General features: G+C 37.6%; 1 protein-coding gene across 5 annotated transcripts in view; it reads left to right on the top strand.

Annotated features, from left to right (window-relative positions):
• Positions 1-19416, top strand: part of rttn (rotatin) — a 55188-nt gene that overhangs the window by 24101 nt on the left and 11671 nt on the right. For 4 of the 5 annotated variants that reach the window (XM_079601865.1, XM_079601864.1, XM_079601867.1 and 1 more), the window contains 17 exons: positions 277-449; positions 3519-3738; positions 3961-4089; positions 4558-4668; positions 5483-5641; positions 8378-8455; positions 8635-8809; positions 9093-9190; positions 9985-10081; positions 10203-10398; positions 11513-11600; positions 13939-14089; positions 14190-14327; positions 14928-15136; positions 16074-16179; positions 17525-17622; positions 18578-18658. In XM_079601865.1, the coding sequence (XP_079457991.1) occupies positions 277-449; positions 3519-3738; positions 3961-4089; positions 4558-4668; positions 5483-5641; positions 8378-8455; positions 8635-8809; positions 9093-9190; positions 9985-10081; positions 10203-10398; positions 11513-11600; positions 13939-14089; positions 14190-14327; positions 14928-15136; positions 16074-16179; positions 17525-17622; positions 18578-18658 (2307 nt within the window). The remainder of the gene's footprint in view (positions 1-276; positions 450-3518; positions 3739-3960; positions 4090-4557; positions 4669-5482; positions 5642-8377; positions 8456-8634; positions 8810-9092; positions 9191-9984; positions 10082-10202; positions 10399-11512; positions 11601-13938; positions 14090-14189; positions 14328-14927; positions 15137-16073; positions 16180-17524; positions 17623-18577; positions 18659-19416) is intronic. The other variant, XM_079601866.1, reaches the window with a different exon arrangement.

Raw genomic sequence — 19416 nt, forward strand, 5'->3', positions numbered from 1 at the left:
GGAATTATCCTTTAACATGGGGAACTCCACACATTTTCTTCAAAATGTATAAAATCTACTTTTGTACCAGCTGTGTGAATTTGTAGGTACATTTTATGCAGGATTAAGATTCCTAGTGTTGCTGAATGAGGCATTTGTAATAAAGCTATTTTTAATATTCATTCCTGTGGAGATAAGGATGGGGTCATCAAATTGTGTTCAGCTGAATCAGGAGGTATAAGATAGCAGTAATTGACAGATCACATTAAGTAGCTGTGTATTTGTGTGTGTGTGTAGGAGTCACACACCCTGCTGAACTTGTTGCTGAGTGCTGAACTGCAGACCCACACACAGATCCAGTCACAGGGGGAAGCGGACACGCTTCAGGCCCACCTCAGTCACCGGCTACAGAGAGAACTGACTGGCCTCTTCAACACTCTGCTGCTTCGAATGACACACGCTCCTGACAGGTAACACACACACACACACACACACACACACACACAGACACACACACAGTGGTGGGTGACACGTGACTCACAAACTCAGGGACACTGAATGAGTCACTCGCTCACGAACACACAAAATGACTCACTTGACTCATTTAACAACAGACCCACACTTACTGACTCACTCATATTCTTTAACACATGGAGTCAACCATCAGACCGCTCTATCTATAGAACATACCCACACACTGTGGCACCTGAGTATTGTCTTGGACCCATTTCCTTTTTGAAGACTATATCTTAAGTATCTCTCTTGACTGTTAGTGTACCTTAATAGACTACCAATCAAAAAATAGGGATCGGTAAGAATTTTAATAAAAAAAAAATATTGTTTAAAGAAGTCTCTTCTGCTCAGTAAAAATACAGAAACAAACAGTAATATTGTGAAATATTACAATTTAAAAGAAACATTTTCTATTTGGCTAAATTTAAAATGTGATGCAAAGCTTAATTTTTAACATCATTACTCCAGTCTTCAGTGTCACCATTGTCCTTCAGAAATCATTTTAATATCCTTTAATATATGGTGCTCAAGAAACATTTCATATTAATATTGATGTTGTATATTAGTGGAAACTGTGATTAGGGCTGTCATGAATTTTGTGCTGATTAATTGTCATACAAATAATTGCGACTAATGATTTAATTCTGTTTTGTTCATATCACTTTCTGTAATAGTTTTTTTTTTTTTTTTTTACTTGGAATCGTATATAATATAATAATAAAAATGTTAATAAAATAGGCCCATATAATATAATATATAATACAGTCTGATTAAACCCACAGACCTTTTAACTCTCTTGATGTCCTTTTACAACAGTTTTTTTATATTCTTTGGCAAAATGTGATTGAAATAATTTCAATTAGATCAAATGACCACAATCAGACGATTAATCAATTATAATTACAGGCCTAACAAAGATACTTTTTTCATTAATACTTTATGAATAGAAAGTTGTAGTATAAAAATATTTACTGTCACTTTGGATCAATTTAATACGTAATTGCTGAATAAAATTATTAATTTAAAATTTAATTTAAAAAAAATGACTGACCCCAAACTTCAGAACAGTAGTGTATTTACCAGGGTATTCCAGTTACTGTAGCTAAATGTCTTTCATCTTTCATTGGATAGTTATGTAGTTACAGAGATTTTGTGGAGCTCAAACCTGTCACCCACATGCACACCGCAGCTCAATATGCCCAGAACATGTGCGCTAACCCCTAAGCCACGGCCACAAGAAGCTTCTAAAAACTTTTTAATGAAGTAAAATCAAGATATCACTTTTTGATCCTGGTCTTTTTTTTTTCTATCAAGATGATTGGTTTGCAGGCCGCTGTGCATTTTAATTAAATCTTCAAATGTATTCAAGAGCCGTAGCAGCTATTGAGTTTAGCATGCACCTGTGGTTAGTGAGGGTGCTAAAACACTCTGTCACATCTGTTTACTCCCCAAAACACACTCATTGAAACCATTTAGACCGACAAGGCAGATTTGTTATTCCTAAAACACTCTTCCTTTTCTCTCTCCTGTACATGCATAAAATGTTTTACTATCCTCATTAGGAGACTTCTGCTTCTACCTGCCATCTGGGGGAAATACAAATCTAATGACGCTTTTGATTTAATTTTGTTATTTATGGAATAACTCTTCTGAAAACTCCTTAAGGATCCGTAAATTGGAAACTCCCACTGTTAGTTGTTGATGTATCAAGGCCCTGTAATGCAAATCTGATCTACTAAGACATTTCCCTGCATGCGTCTTCAGTTTATGAGTTAGCAATCTAACATGTATCGTTTGTTCAGGTTGCTTTTTTAGTTTGTAATTCTTTATAATACAAGAAACACAATTTAAAATGGCATGGATATTTTTTTGCAAAAAAAGAAAAAAGTATACTATAGGTTTAAACATGAAAGGAGTGGTCTGATGTTGCAAAAAGAATAGAAAGCATCAATTATTTTAATGAACTAAAAAAACAAAAACATTTTAATAGATAATTAAAATTAAAACCCAATCTGGGGTGCGTTTCCCGTACAACTATATAGCTCGCTGCTTAACTACCATAGTACGATCGTTGGAGATATCAATTGATGATTGGCATAGAAAAATAATGCTCACCCGAGGTGGTAATGCGGTCATGACGCGAAGCAGAGATTCAAATATTCAATGGCCCTGTAGTGTGTGTGTGTGTGTGTGTGTGTGTGTGTGTGTGTGTGTGTGTGTGTGTGTGTGTGTCCCCGCAACAACACAACGGAGTCAAGCCCCAACGTAACGGAATCAAGTCGCAACAACACAACAGAATCAATCCACAACACATCGAAACAAACCACAACACAAATGATCATGTAGCAACACAACGGAATCAAGCCGCAACAACACAACGGAATCAAGCCGCAACAACACAACGGAATCAAGCCGCAACAACACAACGGAATCAACCCGCAACAACACAACGGAATCAAGCCGCAACAACACAACGGAATCAACCCGCAACAACACAACGGAATCAAGCCGCAACAACACAACGGAATCAACCCGCAACAACACAACGGAATCAACCCGCAACAACACAACGGAAACAAGCCACAACACACCGGATCAAGCCGCGACACAACAGATCAAGCAACAACACAACGGAAACAAGCCACAACACAATGGAACACAACGTTACGTAACAGAACCAAACCACAACGTAACAAAATTAAGCCACAACGGAATCAAACCACAACACACCGGAATCAAGCGTACCGGAATCAACCCACAGCAGAACACAAAAGAAAAAACTTTTTGGAGTGTGAAGCAGCCATCAAAATCTAAATGTGTTTATATTTACAAAATACAATTAAGTTGTTCAGTGAAAACACTGAACATCTTTGCACTTTTGTCAGTTAAATAAAGTTGAAAGAGAATTAACAAATTACAGATTCTTGATTTTAATTGCATTTTACAAAATGTCCCAACTTTTCTTGATTTGTGGTTGTATTATGATCACTCAGTTCCTCACTTTGCATTTTTCATCTACTTTTAAGGGTGTGTGGAGTTCTGTCCGGACCGTTTGCTTCCGAGCTGTCTCTGCGCCTGCTACAGTGCCTGCGCTTGTCCGACGCTCCATGCTTCTACGGCCTGCCCTCTCTTGAGCGCACGCTCAGGACCATGGCCCATGTGACCGCCCTGCCCGGCTGGAGCACACACGCACCCAGCATGGAGCCAAACACACTCTGCCTCAAATACCTCAGTGGGCTCTTGGAAGTATGCATACACACGTTCTCAAGTGCTTTGGTTACACTCTAGAATATATTTTTCGCAGATTATATACAGGCTTCATTCTCTCATCCAGACAACACATTAAACGCACACTCGCACGCAGGGTCCAAGATGTTTCCAAACACTTGAGCATGAATCACTTCATACAAATCAGCCGAGTCTCAGCTGTATCTCATATTTTTGCATCAATTTGACTGCTCTTCCCAGGTCATCTCTTCATTCTACGTTGATTTGGGAGGAAACTCAATGTCCTTCATGGGCAAAGGAGTGACAAAAAATGCTGTTATCTGCCTGCTTCACCTGTCACATGAGATGATAAAGGAAACCAAAAATGAGGTCAGAAATGCCTTTGCAGTTGAAAATGATATCATAAGGCTTTGAATCTGACACAAGGGGGTGCTAACACTTCTTCTAATCAATTTAGTGAACATGATATTGGTCGATTATATTGGTTTATTACTAGAAACCTGTTTAAAGGGATAGTTACCCAAAAATGAAAATTGTCATCATTAACTCCCCCTCATGTTCCAAATCAGTACGAGTTTCTTTCTTCTGATGAACATAAAATAAGTTATTTTGAAGAATTTTGGTAACCAAATTCTTCAAAATATCTCTTTGTTTATGTTCATCAGAAGACATACCCTCATGTTGTTCCAAACCTGTATGAGTGAGTAAATTATTACTCAATTTTAATTTTTGGGTGAAATAACCCTTTAATACTAAGTTTGATCGTTATACTACCAATTAAGTATAGGTTTCATTAGTACAGCAGTTTTACGGTCCAAGCTTTGTGTGTTGTTTAAGGACTGGATATCCTTGTGGTCTTTGGGGCGTGAGCAAAGTTCTGATGAGCAGAGTGCCGCCCAGCTTGGCTTGGCCTGGTTAATTCCCCTGTGGGTGGACCGAGACCCTGAGGTGAGACCTTCAAGTCTAAAAGTAAACATTGGGACATACAGTTGGTACTCAACATGAAGTATTGTTTTGAATAGTTGACATCTCCTGTGTTGTGACATGCTAATTTATTAACCTTTTGAATTGGCTTAGTTTTATGTTTTTAGTTTTATGTTTTTAGTTTGAGTAATTTTACATGCTTTTGTCATTCTTAATATTTCTATTTAGCTTTCATTTATATTTATTTTAGTATTAGTAATTTTAGTACCATAACTTAAACTTATTTAAGTTGGTTCCCAAGGCAAATTTCAATTTTATTTTATGACAGCATTATTTCAATTCAATTCAATAAACAACACTGCCAGTTAAAGAACATGATATCCTTTCCCTTATACATTTATATTAATTTAAAACCTAAAATGATTTTGACAAAAGTCCATGGACATGTGCAGCACTGAATCGGCTACCCACAGATTTTATTTATAACTGTTTATTAAAACGTTTTTCTTAAACAGAGTTGTGTTTAAAGATGTACATTGGTGCTGAATGCAATCATAGTCAATATAAAATTATTAAATGTGTGTCTGTAATTTTGATGAAAACCTTATCTAGCAATTTGTGTGCCTTGGCCTTCTATTTTGGATACTTTTCCCAAGTACCCGTGCATGTCCAGGCCTCCCTCAGATCAGCAGATGCTGAGCACTGAAAATAATGGGCATGATAAACACAAACTTGTGCCAGTGCTACACGCCAAAGAGCCCATGGCAGTTAGCACTGCCAAGCACATGTGCAGGGTCTTAGCACGAGTGTGTGTGTGTGTGTATTTGTCTGGCTCTAGGTGCGCTGTGCCAGCCTGGCTGTGGGTGCGGCGCTGAGTTCGCTAGAGAGAGGGTGTGTGGCGCTGTCAGAGAGTTGCCAGAACATTTCAGGAGGCCTGTGGGCCACAGTACTCAACATCCTGCTGGAGAGACAGGAGTGCAGTATGGTGCGCCGAGAGGTGAGTCCATCCAGCTTCAGCTTGAACAGAACACAAGTGTTTACCCAGACTGCCTCAGACTGAGAGTCTAGGGACCTGCACTCTGTCCGTTCACTGGCCATCTGATGCATATTGGACTCAAAAAATCGAGAGTGCTGGTTGAAATCACCAGTTCAAAACTGACAGGCAAATTTTTCTTTGTGGTACAATTTATTCCAGATAAACCCGCCCTAGGTCACATATAATGAAATTAATAAGGGCTAATGTAAATCCAGCCGGTTGTTACTCCGCTTTGTGTCAGGGTCCTGATCACCATGTCAGGGTTTCATTTGCTATAACAACCAACTTGATGTACATTATCTCGCTTATTACACAGCTACTTGCCTCATAAGTGAATAAGTAGACATGAAATATTGATTTGAGTTGAAATATTTTATTAGCTCGCCTCATTAAATGCAAAGCTTCCTCGATGAAAACCATTTCTTATCAAGCAGATTTGAGCCTAGACGAATGAACAAGTTCAAACAAAATGGACATTTAAGGGATAATGTACAGTCATGTCACTTATTAGCTTTTCACCATATAAATAATGATGGACATGAAATATTGATTTGATAAGAAACTGCTTTGATGGATTATAAGCTAATAAAATCAGAAGAAGATCGTTTCAACAATATTACCGTTGGCCTACTATTAATACAGAAGCCCACTGGTTTCGTTTTACAGTATATACAGTTGATACTCGATAACTGAGGTGCAAGATGGCACCAGATGCATTGAAATGAAACGAGAGAGAGCACATCTGTGGTGTGATACGAGAGACATTAAAGAAGCGCTGGCCTCTTATTTTCGGATGTATTAGACAATGTTTACTTTATGGTGTTTGTCATACCTGGAAACTCTACATTTCAGTGAGGAACGTTTTGATGGCATTATCTTATCCGTATAATGCCTAATAAAGTAGTGTTTATAAGAGCAGTTCTGCTTGGCTAACAGGGGTGACAGTTACGTTTTTACTGCTCCATAAGGGCCATCTGTCAAAGAGTGAATTTGCATTTTCATTCAAAGCATCTGCCGTTTTTGTCCAATGCGAAGATTGACCCATATTTTTACACAGCTTACACTGGAATGTAAGGCTGAAATGTTACGTTTATAATTTTATAAAACTTGTTTTTGTCAAAACTTTGGTTTAGGACAGTGTTTCTCAACTTGTGGGTCGCAAGACTTCTGAATTGAGACATTTATTTTGAAAGATATGCGTGAAAGCTGTTGACTTTTCTGTCAGTCGCAGTTTAAGTAAGTGCCTGAGAAAAACGAGTTGTCCTGATTCAGTATCTTAACAGATGAGATGTTGTCAGGCTAGATGTCAATGTCATTATTCAAATGTTATTTTCATAACTTGGAATGAAATAAAATGTCTCACCTCAGAAAAACAAACGTTTCTGTCCTGTGAGACGTTATAGTGTGCTAGCGGCACACACTCTTCAATTTATTTAACAGTTCATATTTGTATTGTGTATTTACCAACTGTTGTTTCCGTACCGTAACCCCAAAATACCATTGAATTTTCACTTTTTTGTGTATTTTTAGAATGACTGTGGTGGCTCATACCAACTTACTAACTTTATTGTATTAACAAAAACTTTGGGACAGCTATTTAATAGCCTTACCTTATACTGTTTATTCATCGGTATTACCATTGTCATATTCGTACAATTTATGTGTATGTTAAGTAAAGTGGGGCGGTACTTGGGGTGTGTGTCAATCATTTGTCAATCGTGTGTGTGTATCAAAACATTAATATATATATATATATATATATATATATATATATATATATATATATATATATATATATATATATATATATATATATATATATAAAAATACATATACATGTGTATATATACACACACATATATATATATAGAAATTGGGTTGTGGCCAAATGATCATGGGAGAATGTGGGTCCCATGGTTAAACCAGTTGTGGACCACTAGTTTAGGATGTTACCCCCCCACCCCCCCGGTTAACAAAAGTTTACGCCCCTCACGAACGACTACTGCACAAACATAAACAAGGCACAATGTAAAATAGTCCAGGTCTGATCCTCTCTCGTCCTTCACTGTCTTCACTCCTCCTTTTATCCATCCGGAGCTCCTCCGTGAGACACTCTAGGCAATCATTAGCAATCACACCACTGGCCTCGCTCTTCCCACGGCTCTCGGCTCCCGCCCTGCGTGCCACACCCTGCAGATACCCAGTTATTGGGGAATGTAACGCCTGACCAATCAGATTCAAGCATTTCAGAAAGCCGTGTAATAAAGTGCACTTACTAGCTTTACAAATCAATCAGACGGCCACTTCCTGCATAAGTGGGCGGTTCTCGGTTAGAATAAGCTGCAATGATGATTAGACTTAGTCGCAAGTCAGAAAGGCTCCGGAAGGCATGCTATTTCAGATCTGTGATCAACCACTGAATGTTTTATTATTAGTACAGGTTTCGAACTAGGCGCATTTGACCAGGAAGAGGGGAAAAAAAGAGGTTAAACCCATTTATACATGGTGGCACTGCACAGAAAAGAATCTTAACTATTCCTCAGTCACGGTTTAAAACGAATGTGTTTGCATTTCTCTCATTTGAAGGATTTTTTTTTTGCTTTCTGCGATTCCACTGAGAATTCAACCTGCATGCATTTCCATTCATTTGCAAGAAGATGGCAGTGTTTCTGACTTTTATGTTTCCCTTCCCCATAGGCAGCGTTTATTTTGCAAAACCTCCTTGTGATGCCAATGCCTGCTAATGCAGAAGAGGCCAAAGAGTGTGCCTGGCAGGTATGTTTACATGAGAATAAACTTTCAGAACTGAATATCAATATCACAGCCGGTCTTAAAAGCTCCGTAGACATAACAAATCTGTCTATGGTGATTTCTGGTTTCCTTAGTATTAAATCCCCCCCCCCCCCCCTTTTTTTTTTTTACGTTTTATCTCGTGTTCCTTTCTTGTCTCCCAGAGCCCCTGCGTGCATGATGAGGATTCCGGACTGTGTCTGGTCGGGCTTCCTGCCCTGCAGGCTCTGTTGTACCACTGCCAGTTTTTTGAGAGCGTGGGCCAGATGGTGAAGAGCTGTTACATGGGCAGACATGCCTTCACCCTCAGCCCCCCTCCGCCGGCCAATGTCACCCAGGGTACGGCATTCACGCACCCAGAGCACTGCCAGCTATTAGTGGATGTCCGACTCTTTGGCATCCATATGCTTACACACATTATTAATACTGTTCTGTACTAGAGATCATGGCGGGTGTGCAACATATTTTAGATGATGGTGTTTATATTTATCATTCTTGTTATAACAAAATGTTCATGTTAGTACTCTGTTAGAGGTAATTATTCCAGTGCATATAATTTAGTTGTAAATATGACTGTTTTATTTGTAAATGAAGCGGTCTGTGTTTCTTTCTGTTCATGTAGAGACAGATCTCAATGATTCTCTAAAGCACTGGAGAGAGATGCTTGCTCCTCTAAACCAAACTCAAGGCTCAGGATCCATGTCCACCTCCAGTACTCTGGTTAGTAGACCATTTCATTTGTGGTTGACTTTTTTTTTTTGGACCAATATTTTTTTTTTTTTCTAGTGAATATCCTGAACAGGATGACAGGATGGCTGATTGAATGTCCATATATTATACACTTCTGAGTTTGGGGTCAGTAAGATTTATAAGAATTAATAATTTTATTCACAAGGACACATTTAATATCAACAGTGACAGAAAAGATATTCATTATCTTAATATGATTTCTTGTTTTGTTGTTCTTAGTATCCTGATTTTTTTTTTTGTTAGGTTACACAAAATATTAAGCTGCACAACTTTTTTTTAAATTGATAATAAGAAATGTTTCTTTAGCAGCAAATCAGCATATTAGAATGATTTCTGAAGGATCATGTGACACTAAAGACTTGAGTAATGATGCTGTAAATCCAGCTTTGCCATCGCAGGAATAAATTACCTTTTAAAATATAAAACTAAATATGAATTTCAAATATAATAATAATAATAAATAGAAAACAGTTATGTTAAATTGTAATAATATTTCAGAATATTACTGTTTTCATTTTTTAATAAATAAATGCTGCCTTTGTGATCATAAGAGACTTCTTTCAAAAAGAATTAGAAAATTGTACCTACCCAAAACTTTTGAGCAGTAGTGTATTTAATGTAATATATTGTGTTATAATGTAATGTAAAATAATATAGTTAGTTATTATATAAATATACAGTGTGTGTGTGTACATATATATAATATGATATAATATAGTGATCAGGGTTTTCAAATTGTTATCATGCCGGTTTGTGTTCTTCAGATTCCATCAGGAAGCTCTAGTGGGACACATTCTCCAGTTCCGACCTCAGGTGTTGCTGGAATCCAGGACACTCCAGTTAACAGACTCACTGCTCAGGGTATGACTTTTTTTAGGCAGGAGGGGAAATTTTACTAACTGACAGTTTGGTCTTGAGAGTAATGTTTCTTTCAGTCTTTAGTGATTTTGAGTCTTTCTGCTGTTAATTATTTGTGTTGTAGGTCAGAGTGACACGGACAGCTCAGACTCCGCCCTCACTCAAGAATCCCACCCTGGGGGAAGGACCGAGCCTGTTGCTATAGTAACCCCTCACCTGTTGCTATCTGTGTGCGGTCTACTGGACAACCTACTGGCTGTGCTTCCTGAGTTTAGTCTCTCTGCCCTCAGGCACAACCAAATACTTCAGACCATGGCCAGGTTAGAGAGACGTGAAGACAAATATTGTGAAAATTCTGGCATTATTTATATATTATAAGCATCATACTGATGCTTTAATAGTCAAGTCACCTTTATTTATATATGCATTGTTTCAAAGCAGCTTTACAGTAATAGACATTGTTAAAAGCAGCTCTACAGAACACAGTAAAATTAGTGACTTTATTTTCACTAATATAAATGTTTACTAAAAAAATATAGTTCATATTAGCTGTTAATCACAGACACGCATTGCACATTGTATAAGATAATGCAGACCCTTGCACCAGGGTTATTGTTGTTAACTAAAACTATTAAAAGCATTTCTGTTAATTGAAATAAAGCTGAAATAAAACAAGATATATAAATATAGGTTGCACTTTATTTTTCAGTACATGTATTTACACTAACATTTACCACTAACTACATGGGTTAAGGTTAGGTTTATGTGTAGGTTCAGGGTTAGTACCTAGTTATTACCCAGTTATTGTAATTACTATAATAAGCACATAGTATGATGGGTAACAGGACTGTAAAATAGTGCTACCTAAATAATAGTTGAAAAACAAAAATGAGAAATGTTGCTTTGGCAATAAACTGAAATAAGTTTACGATGAAGAACTAGAATTATTAACTGGAAATAAATAAAAACTAAAATGAACTAAAACTAAAATCTAAATAAATTAAACCTAAATAGCAGTTTAAAAAAAAAAAAAAAAAAAAAAAAGACAAAAGCATATAACAAAATGACTAAAAATTAAACTAAAATTAACATAAAAAAAAAAATATATATATATATATATATAAAGCAAATTCAAAACATTAATACTCATAATTAAGTATAACTTTATTCTCATGGTTTACCTGACAACACTAACACAACCACATTCTGCCTGCCTTCTGCCTTCTCTTACTAAATGCCAAATTGTGATGGTTTTGTCTGTTGGCTAAGAGAAAGACCCACGTAAAATGTAAAAAAAGGACACAAAACACGTTTTAAGTTAGATTCCATTTATTTATTTATTTGTTTATATATGTATTCATCTATTTAGTCTGGGAAAAAGCCCTGTTAGCTCAGCTGCATGACGTCCTGTTGGTTTTGTGCTGTCTGTTTCAGTGTGGTTGATGCGGCGACCATATCTCAATGTGTCAGTGAGTTAAGGACACCTCTTCTGCCAGCTGCTATGGAAGATGCTAGGAACCAGGTGCATTATGGGATTTTCTACCTCCACTTAAACACCAATCTGTCATAAGCGAATGTGCGCCTGCAGGACGCCACTGAAAGTTTGGAAAATTTCCACAAAATTGGAACACCAACACATTCACAAACTTCTATACGTCCTCCACAATATGCATGTTGTTTTTTTTAATATATGTATTTTTGATAATTTGATTAAAGTCAATTCACATCACCACAACAGGTGGCAACAGGCACTTCATCAGGTTTTGTCGGATCAGTGTGGTACCTGTCGGAGTCTGTTGCCGTCTGTGACAGCTTGTTTTCGCCGATTGAACATGCTGAATCGGAATTAGACTGTCTGAGAAGTGACGTGCTGTAATCTGCTGACTGTTGCCGTTGGTCTGCTTCTGTTGGCGCAGTGTGAATTGGTCTTTAGTGGTATTTCACACATTTTACCATGAATAAATCCCTTCCCCTTCAAAATCTACACATTAACTGCGAAACAAGTCAGCAGATTTTGATGCAAACTCTCTAGTGTATGTGAACAGCAAAGTATATTTCAAAGTATGGTCAATTTGATAGTATACCTGAACTCAGGCGGTCCACACATGCGCTCTAGAAAGTTTCATCTTTGTTCAGTGTCTGGGATATTTTTCTTCAGAAGTTATGACTGATAAAAATGTCTTTAAACTAGAATTGCAATATATTTTAACTAACTTAAGTGCTTGATTTCACTTTTCCAACTTTAGTTAGTGTGTAATGTTGCTGTTTGAGCATAAACAACATCTGCAAAGTTACAACGCTCAAAGTTCAAAGCAAAGGGAGATATTTGCTTTTAAATAAATCGTTTTTTAAGGACTACAACAAACGGCTGGTAGGGACCAACATTCCTTCCTAAAATTTACATAAACCCTGCCCCCGGGGTCCGTGATTTAGAGGAAGATTTGTTGTAGTAGAGCACATTTGTGAGTCTGCTCAAGCTGTCGCATCCGTCTTTTCTCATGCAATACAGTACGTAACACAAATGCAATAGCATGTCACTCTGTAGGTATCTTACAACAGTTCCAACACTAGCGATTTATAGATTATCATGACAGAATATGCTAATTGAAGATTGTTAACTCCACATCAGTTTTTACACATCAACATTTTAGTGCTTGTCTGCGTGAGGTAATCGGAGCTGCTAACACACACACACACACACACACACACACACACACAGCGCCATAGTGCTGGGAGCAGCAGCTCATTTGCATTTAAAGGGACACACACGAAATGACGCGTATTTACTAACCCTCAAAAAGGGACAATTTTTACATGTTGTAAAATTATCGGTGGGGTATTTTGAGCTAAAACTTCACATACACACTCTGGGGACAACAGAGACTTATTTTACATATTGTAAATTATACCACCCCTTTAAACTAACATCGTCAATGTGGTAGTCAGTTATTTTAGCGGTCTTCAGTAGGTTGTTGTTTTGCTTCTTCAGTTTGTACCATCTAGAGGGCAAACTAATCACGGCACATATGTGAGCCTACAGAGATATGCAGAATTTTGGTTTTGACATCACACGCTCTGGTTTTTACACTAAGCTAGGGTATTTGAACTATGTATTCTTTGTGCTTAAAGGGATAGTTCATAAAAAAATTAAAAGAAAAATTCTGTCATTTCCAAAAAGGTCATAAAGGCCACACAAGCTTTTATTCACACAAACACATGCGTGTCACATGCTAGAACAAACTTCATTGGTTCTCGTGCATCAAGCACAAACGTTTGAGCTTCTGTGTTTACCATATTTGATGTGCTCTATGTATGCGTGCCAATCATTAAGATGCACATAAAATCCTAAATTAAATCTGTTTATAAAGCGATTGAATCTCTTCACAAGAATTAGATTAAACTGTTCTATTCTTAGAGCTTTTATGACCTTTTTAGATCCTCTAAGTTTTGATTACCTTGACTTTCAATGGAAGGGCTGAAACCTGTCAGGTTTCATTAAAATATCTTAATTTGTGTTTTGAAGATTAGCCAAAGTCTTATGGTGTTGGAACAACATAATGAGGGTAAGACAGAAATGTTTTGGGTGAACTAACCCTTTACGCCCATCATAACCTTTTTAATTTAAGTACACACACTCATGCTAGAAAAATGCTATTCTACCTCAAGTACAACACAAGGGCATCATGGTTTCTGGTTCAGTTCCACTTTGTCTTCAACACAGTGCCAATTAGTCGGCTATTTGTTGTCGTTTAGGGGTTGTGAAACCAAAGTGCTGCATGTGTGTTTTTTCACTGGTAACTCGACACTCGTTACCACTGACTCTCTCTTTCCCTCCCATCACCCCCTTGTTTCTCCCTCAGGTGCTGAGTAGCTTGTATTATGTGCAAAGTCTGTGTAAGCTCCTGCAGTCAGCAGCAATGCACAGTGAGGATGCGCCGTTCCACCGAGAGCTCTTTAAACCCCTGCTGAACAACCTAATTTCCATCCTCACGCTGTCTGTCGCTGACTTGGGTAACACAAAACGTCCTCAGCAAATCCAAACCTTACAAACAAGACCTTCAAATAAAAGAAAAGTGTTTTTAGATGAGTGTGTGGTTGTTTTGGTCCTTAGATGCGCAGGCCCAGGGTGCAGTGCTCAACACCTGGGCGGATGTGTTGATGCTCCTGGCTACTCTGCTGCGCAGGAACCAAGCTGCGGCCGGCCCATCTGTCGGTGTGGCATTGGGGAAACACTGGCAGTGCTTTTCAGGTGACACACACACACACACACACCAAAGTGTGTTACAAAGGGTAGAGACAGGCAAATGGAGAGGGAAGGCAGAAGGAAACAGAGGAGTATACAGAAAAAATGGTGGCAAGCCTGATGAAAGTGCATAGGGACGGAGGGGGAAGAAAGATTGAGGAGTTTAGATAGAAGAGAATGTGCTGGATAGATGTTGAGAATGAAGGAGACAGATGAGGAGATGGAGACAGATGCAGTGGGAGGCCAGCTCATTATGCTTGTATATGTGGATGGGTGTCCCTGCTGTATATGACAGACTGGGACAGAGACAGGAAGAACAATCAGCCTGCTTTAGATCTGATGGATGTGGTAGAAAATCCTAAAACAGGTGGGTGGGCAGTAGACTCGCTGACTTGCCTGCAGGTATCCAGGCTTTGGAAGCCCTTTTTAAAAGCCTGCGAGTTTGGAGAGACTTTATGTCAGATGTTCCCTTGTGGTGAAGATTGTTTGTTGTGAAGTTTTGTATATTTTGCATCTTCTTGTCTCGAAGTTGGAGTTCGAGAAAAGCTCTGAAAACTAAATATTTTAGAATTATTTATGTTTAGTCTTTGCCCTCTCTCGTGACAGATACCATCCGAGTGTGCTTGAACCAATCGGGCGCAGAGTCTTCTCTCTACACGTCGACCCTGCACTTTCTGTGTGTGTTGTTCACAGAGGAGGCTAAGAGGAGATCGGGAGGCCACACTGAGGATCTGACCAGCAAAGGCCCAAGCTCCTCACTAACAGCGCTCCTGTCTTTTGAGCCTGGAGAGGTCATGTGTGAACTCTTATTAGAGGTAATAATAGATTTAGTTTAGGTTGTAAATGGTCGCAGATACAACTTCCGTTGGCTGCTCATAGACAAGTTCCACGCACAAAATTGGCAAGCACTTTAACAAAATGGAAATCTCAAATATGATTGGCTGACCGTAAAACATGTGACAAGTACCATTGTAATGTCTATTTATATTTTTTCATGTTTTTAAGGGAAAATGTATATCTAAGCAAGCATATCAAATCTGATTGAAAATGGTGTGTATATATTAGGGATGTGCTCGAAGCCGAATGCCTTATTCAGAAAAGAACGGATAATGTCTTCGAAACGAATAGCCTAACGAATTCTGCTGAATAATAGAAAAAATATTAGTCACTCGTGTTTGCTGGATAGCAGGTGAGCCAGGGGATAACATGATATTAAAGCTATATCATTATTTTATATTTATTATGTAAGGGATAATGTATAGCGAGGCGGTTGTTATAGCGAATACAACACCGACAGGCTGATCGGGATTTGTATGCATAGTAAAAGTTGTTTTAGATTAGTAACTATTTAAAACTATTTGTAGAGTCTGACTCTGCTTATTTTAGATTGTGGATGATTTCTGACATAACTCGTACACAAAGTTCCTTTGGAAAATAAAGATTGTTTAACATTTAGCATTATTATTTTAATTGAGAGATATAAAATAAAAAACAAATTCGGGATCTGGAAAGGTCCCAGAGCTGGGACTCGAACTCGGGTCACCCGATAATTAGAATAACTGATACATTTTAAATATATATATATTTTTATAATAAACATAATTTTTTTACGAGTTATATTAAGGTATCTTTGTTAATTATTTAAATAATAAATATGATATTTTTATTTTTTATTTTTTTTACTATTCCAGATTCTTTCTTTTTTTTCTGGATCCAAAATTAATTATTTTTATTTATTTGTTTAATTTACAGCAATATGAGAAGATTCTGTTCCAGGATCCCTTCAAAAAGGTGATGGCCAAAACGTTCATGTCTCTGTTAGCCTGTAGCTCCAGTGCTCAGAGTTACGCATGTAAAGGTAAAGATAATTTCATTGTTTTTCAACACATAATTACACAATGTGGAACTATATACGCTAGTGTTCACAACTCAAAGCTCCCTCCCCCATTCCACTCAAACCATTTATGGAAATTAAACCACACTGATTTGTTTAACAGAGAAATCATCATAGTTTTGATGTCATGATGACATTTGCATATGTTTGCCTACATTTACATATTAATGCATATTCAGTAATCAGCACCTTAAAGGTACAGTAGCATAAAGAAGTCTTAAAGGTACAGTAGCATAAACATCCTGTTTAATTCTTTAGGAGTCAAAGAGGGTGGAAAATTATCATGTATAATAAATTACCGTATATACCCAAATATAAGACGACCCGGAATATAAGACGACCCCCCCATTTTCCAGACTTATTTGGGACAAAAAGAGATTTTTGTGGAAAAAAAATCTGGTTTTCAACATAAAATAATTTTATTTGAAAATTGCACTGATAATTCATTCTCTCTCTTCCAGCACACACGCACCTTTCTCTCTCTCGCTCTGCGTCTCGCGCGCACCTCTCTCACGCACTTCTCTCTCTCTCTCTCGCTCGCTCTGCGTCTCGCGCGGCAGAGAGGAGCAGCGTTTTAATTCAGTTAAACACAGATATTATGTTGCTTCTCTAATTTTACATGCAAGCAGTGACGTAGGTTTGATTTTGAAATTGGTGGGGACGGGGACATCAATATATAATATATTTTAAGTTTTGATCGAAATTATTGCTGATATACCAGTGTCACTGTATATTGGTAGGGACACGTCCCTAGCTTCCCTACTAGATTCTACGCCCCTGCATGCAAGTATAGCCGAAATCACAGCACAGATATTGTTTTTATCTTATGTGTATTTGATTTCATCAGACGACGGCTCGATTATCAGGATTTTTGTGCAGATTGACATCTTGGAAGGGAAAGCTGGTTTTGTGTTAATGGGTCATGTTTCAGTCACTATTTCATATTAATTCCGTTGTTCTTTCTCCCTTTCCCCCGTGATTTTGTCTATATCGCGAATATAAGACGACCCCCCATTTTTCAGCCTATTTTTAGGACAAAAACCTCGTCTTATATTCGGGTATATACGGTACTTCACATTACTTGCCTAACATGAAAAGTAAACTTCAGGTGGGAAAGATGCTACATAGTGTAGAAAATGGCCCCCTTAATGCATAGCAGTTACAAATGTGCTATAACCTCAACTAGGAGGAAATCTTGCATACACATTCATTTTAGTCCCAGGTTACATTTATATTTGTGTTTTATGCTTGATGTCACTGTCTGATGGATGAGTACATAGACAGATACATGTCTCTTCTCCCCCTTCAGCTGGTGTGATTGACAGCTGTGTGGAACGCATGAAGCACATTTACGCAGAGCTTCACCTGGAGTCTGTGAAAACGGGCAAGAGCACTCACAGGAGGAAGGTACATAGGGTTCCAGCAACATGACAGATAGATTCAACATCAGAAACACTGAAAACCTGTTAAGAGGGAGAAGGGAGGTAGAGGTGGAGACAGTGCTGTCACAGATGTGACAAAAAATATCAAAACTGAAGCAATCATTTGGTTCAGTTGATTTAACCAGTTGATTTCCTTGTGGTTCCAGTTTATAATAACTTTCATTAATAACATCAACAATCATTATTGCTTATATAATGCAGATCATTGGTGAAACTCCATTAAAATGTATATAAACTTGATTCATATATGATTCAGTGACAAATATGGTATGTCAAAGATGGTCTTTTTTTTAAATCATGGGTTTTGCATGTTTTATTTTATATGATATATATTTTTTATTTTAAGAAATAATCATGGTAATTATGCCAAATTATTCTTTAATTTTTATATGATTTCATTTAGCCCTTTTAATAATACTTTCTTTGTTACAATTGCTCCACCTTGGCAAGTTTGTTTTGTTTCGTTTGGGGTTTTAATGTATAAATACAGACAAAAATTACTCTCATGTCTCTTACCATTATTTAAATGGGAAAATATGAGAACTAATCTGTGTTTGAAGTAGGAGATGTTCCTGGATCGACATCCTTTGTTGGTCCTGGAACGACAAGACTATTAAATAATCACTGCGCTCTAAATTTAGAGGTAGCGTTATGATGGTTGAAATTAATGTATTTCTAGAAATAACAAAAGATGCTGATCCAGGAACATGCCAAACTTCAATAAATCACAGTGTGCTCTGTGAATTTATGTACTGCAATTTTGGTTAAGATTTATTAACTGCTTATGACGTGTTACAGTTATAATTAATACAAACGGAAAGTGCAACATAAATGTGTGCATTTACAAATAAGATGGTATCAAAATTTCCATTATCAGCATATTCTCTTGTTCTAACCGCTCTGTCTTTGTTCAATGTCAGCAGGTGGAGAACAGCATGAGAGAACTTAAGATGATTCTAGAGATACTGCGAAATTGCCTGTATCAACATAATGAATGCAAAGTACGTCATATCAAATAATGTTCCCCGTGATTATTATTTAAGCAGTTACATTCATCGCACAGTATCCGCATCGCAGACGTTCTCAAAAGGGGTCTTGTGGGTTTGAAACACTGTGGGTTTGCATGCAGATTTTCTTGTAAGGACTGAGATGCAGTCTTTACAAGAAAACCTGCATGACACCCAGCAAGATGCTTGTGTGCGTGTAATGAGTCTTGATCATTTCTGTGAAGTACAAAGGAAAGTCAATCTACCGGAGACTGTTGGATGACTGTTTTACCAATTAAGCAGCCAAATTTACAGCCTTTCAATGAACGTTCGAAAAACGTTGAAATTAACTTTCTACTCAAGGTGTGTGCTCACACTTAACATGTTCGTTTTGATTAAAACAAACCCTGGTGCGATTGCTCTGTTAGTGCACACTTTGAAAACAGTTCTTCTAACCCTGATTGATGGAGTGTGTAACTTTCCATTTCATCCAGAGTGCTTAACTTTTGCATTGTCGATACAAGATCTTGACCCAAAATTGATGCACCGCTTGATGGAAATGAATTCTGTGATATTATTTCCATCAAGAGGTGCATCAATTTTGGGTCAAGATCGTGTATTGACAAATAAGAGCCAAGCATTCTGTAAAGTCTCTTCCAGCACATCCCAAAGACTTTCACTGAATTCAGGTCTGGACTCATAGGTGCAAATTCATATGTGAAAATGATTCTTCATGCTCCCTCCCAGTCACAATTTGAGCCTGATGAATCTTG

This window comes from Phoxinus phoxinus (assembly GCF_949152265.1).
Source record: "Phoxinus phoxinus genome assembly, chromosome: 24".
NCBI lineage: Eukaryota > Metazoa > Chordata > Actinopteri > Cypriniformes > Leuciscidae > Phoxinus > Phoxinus phoxinus.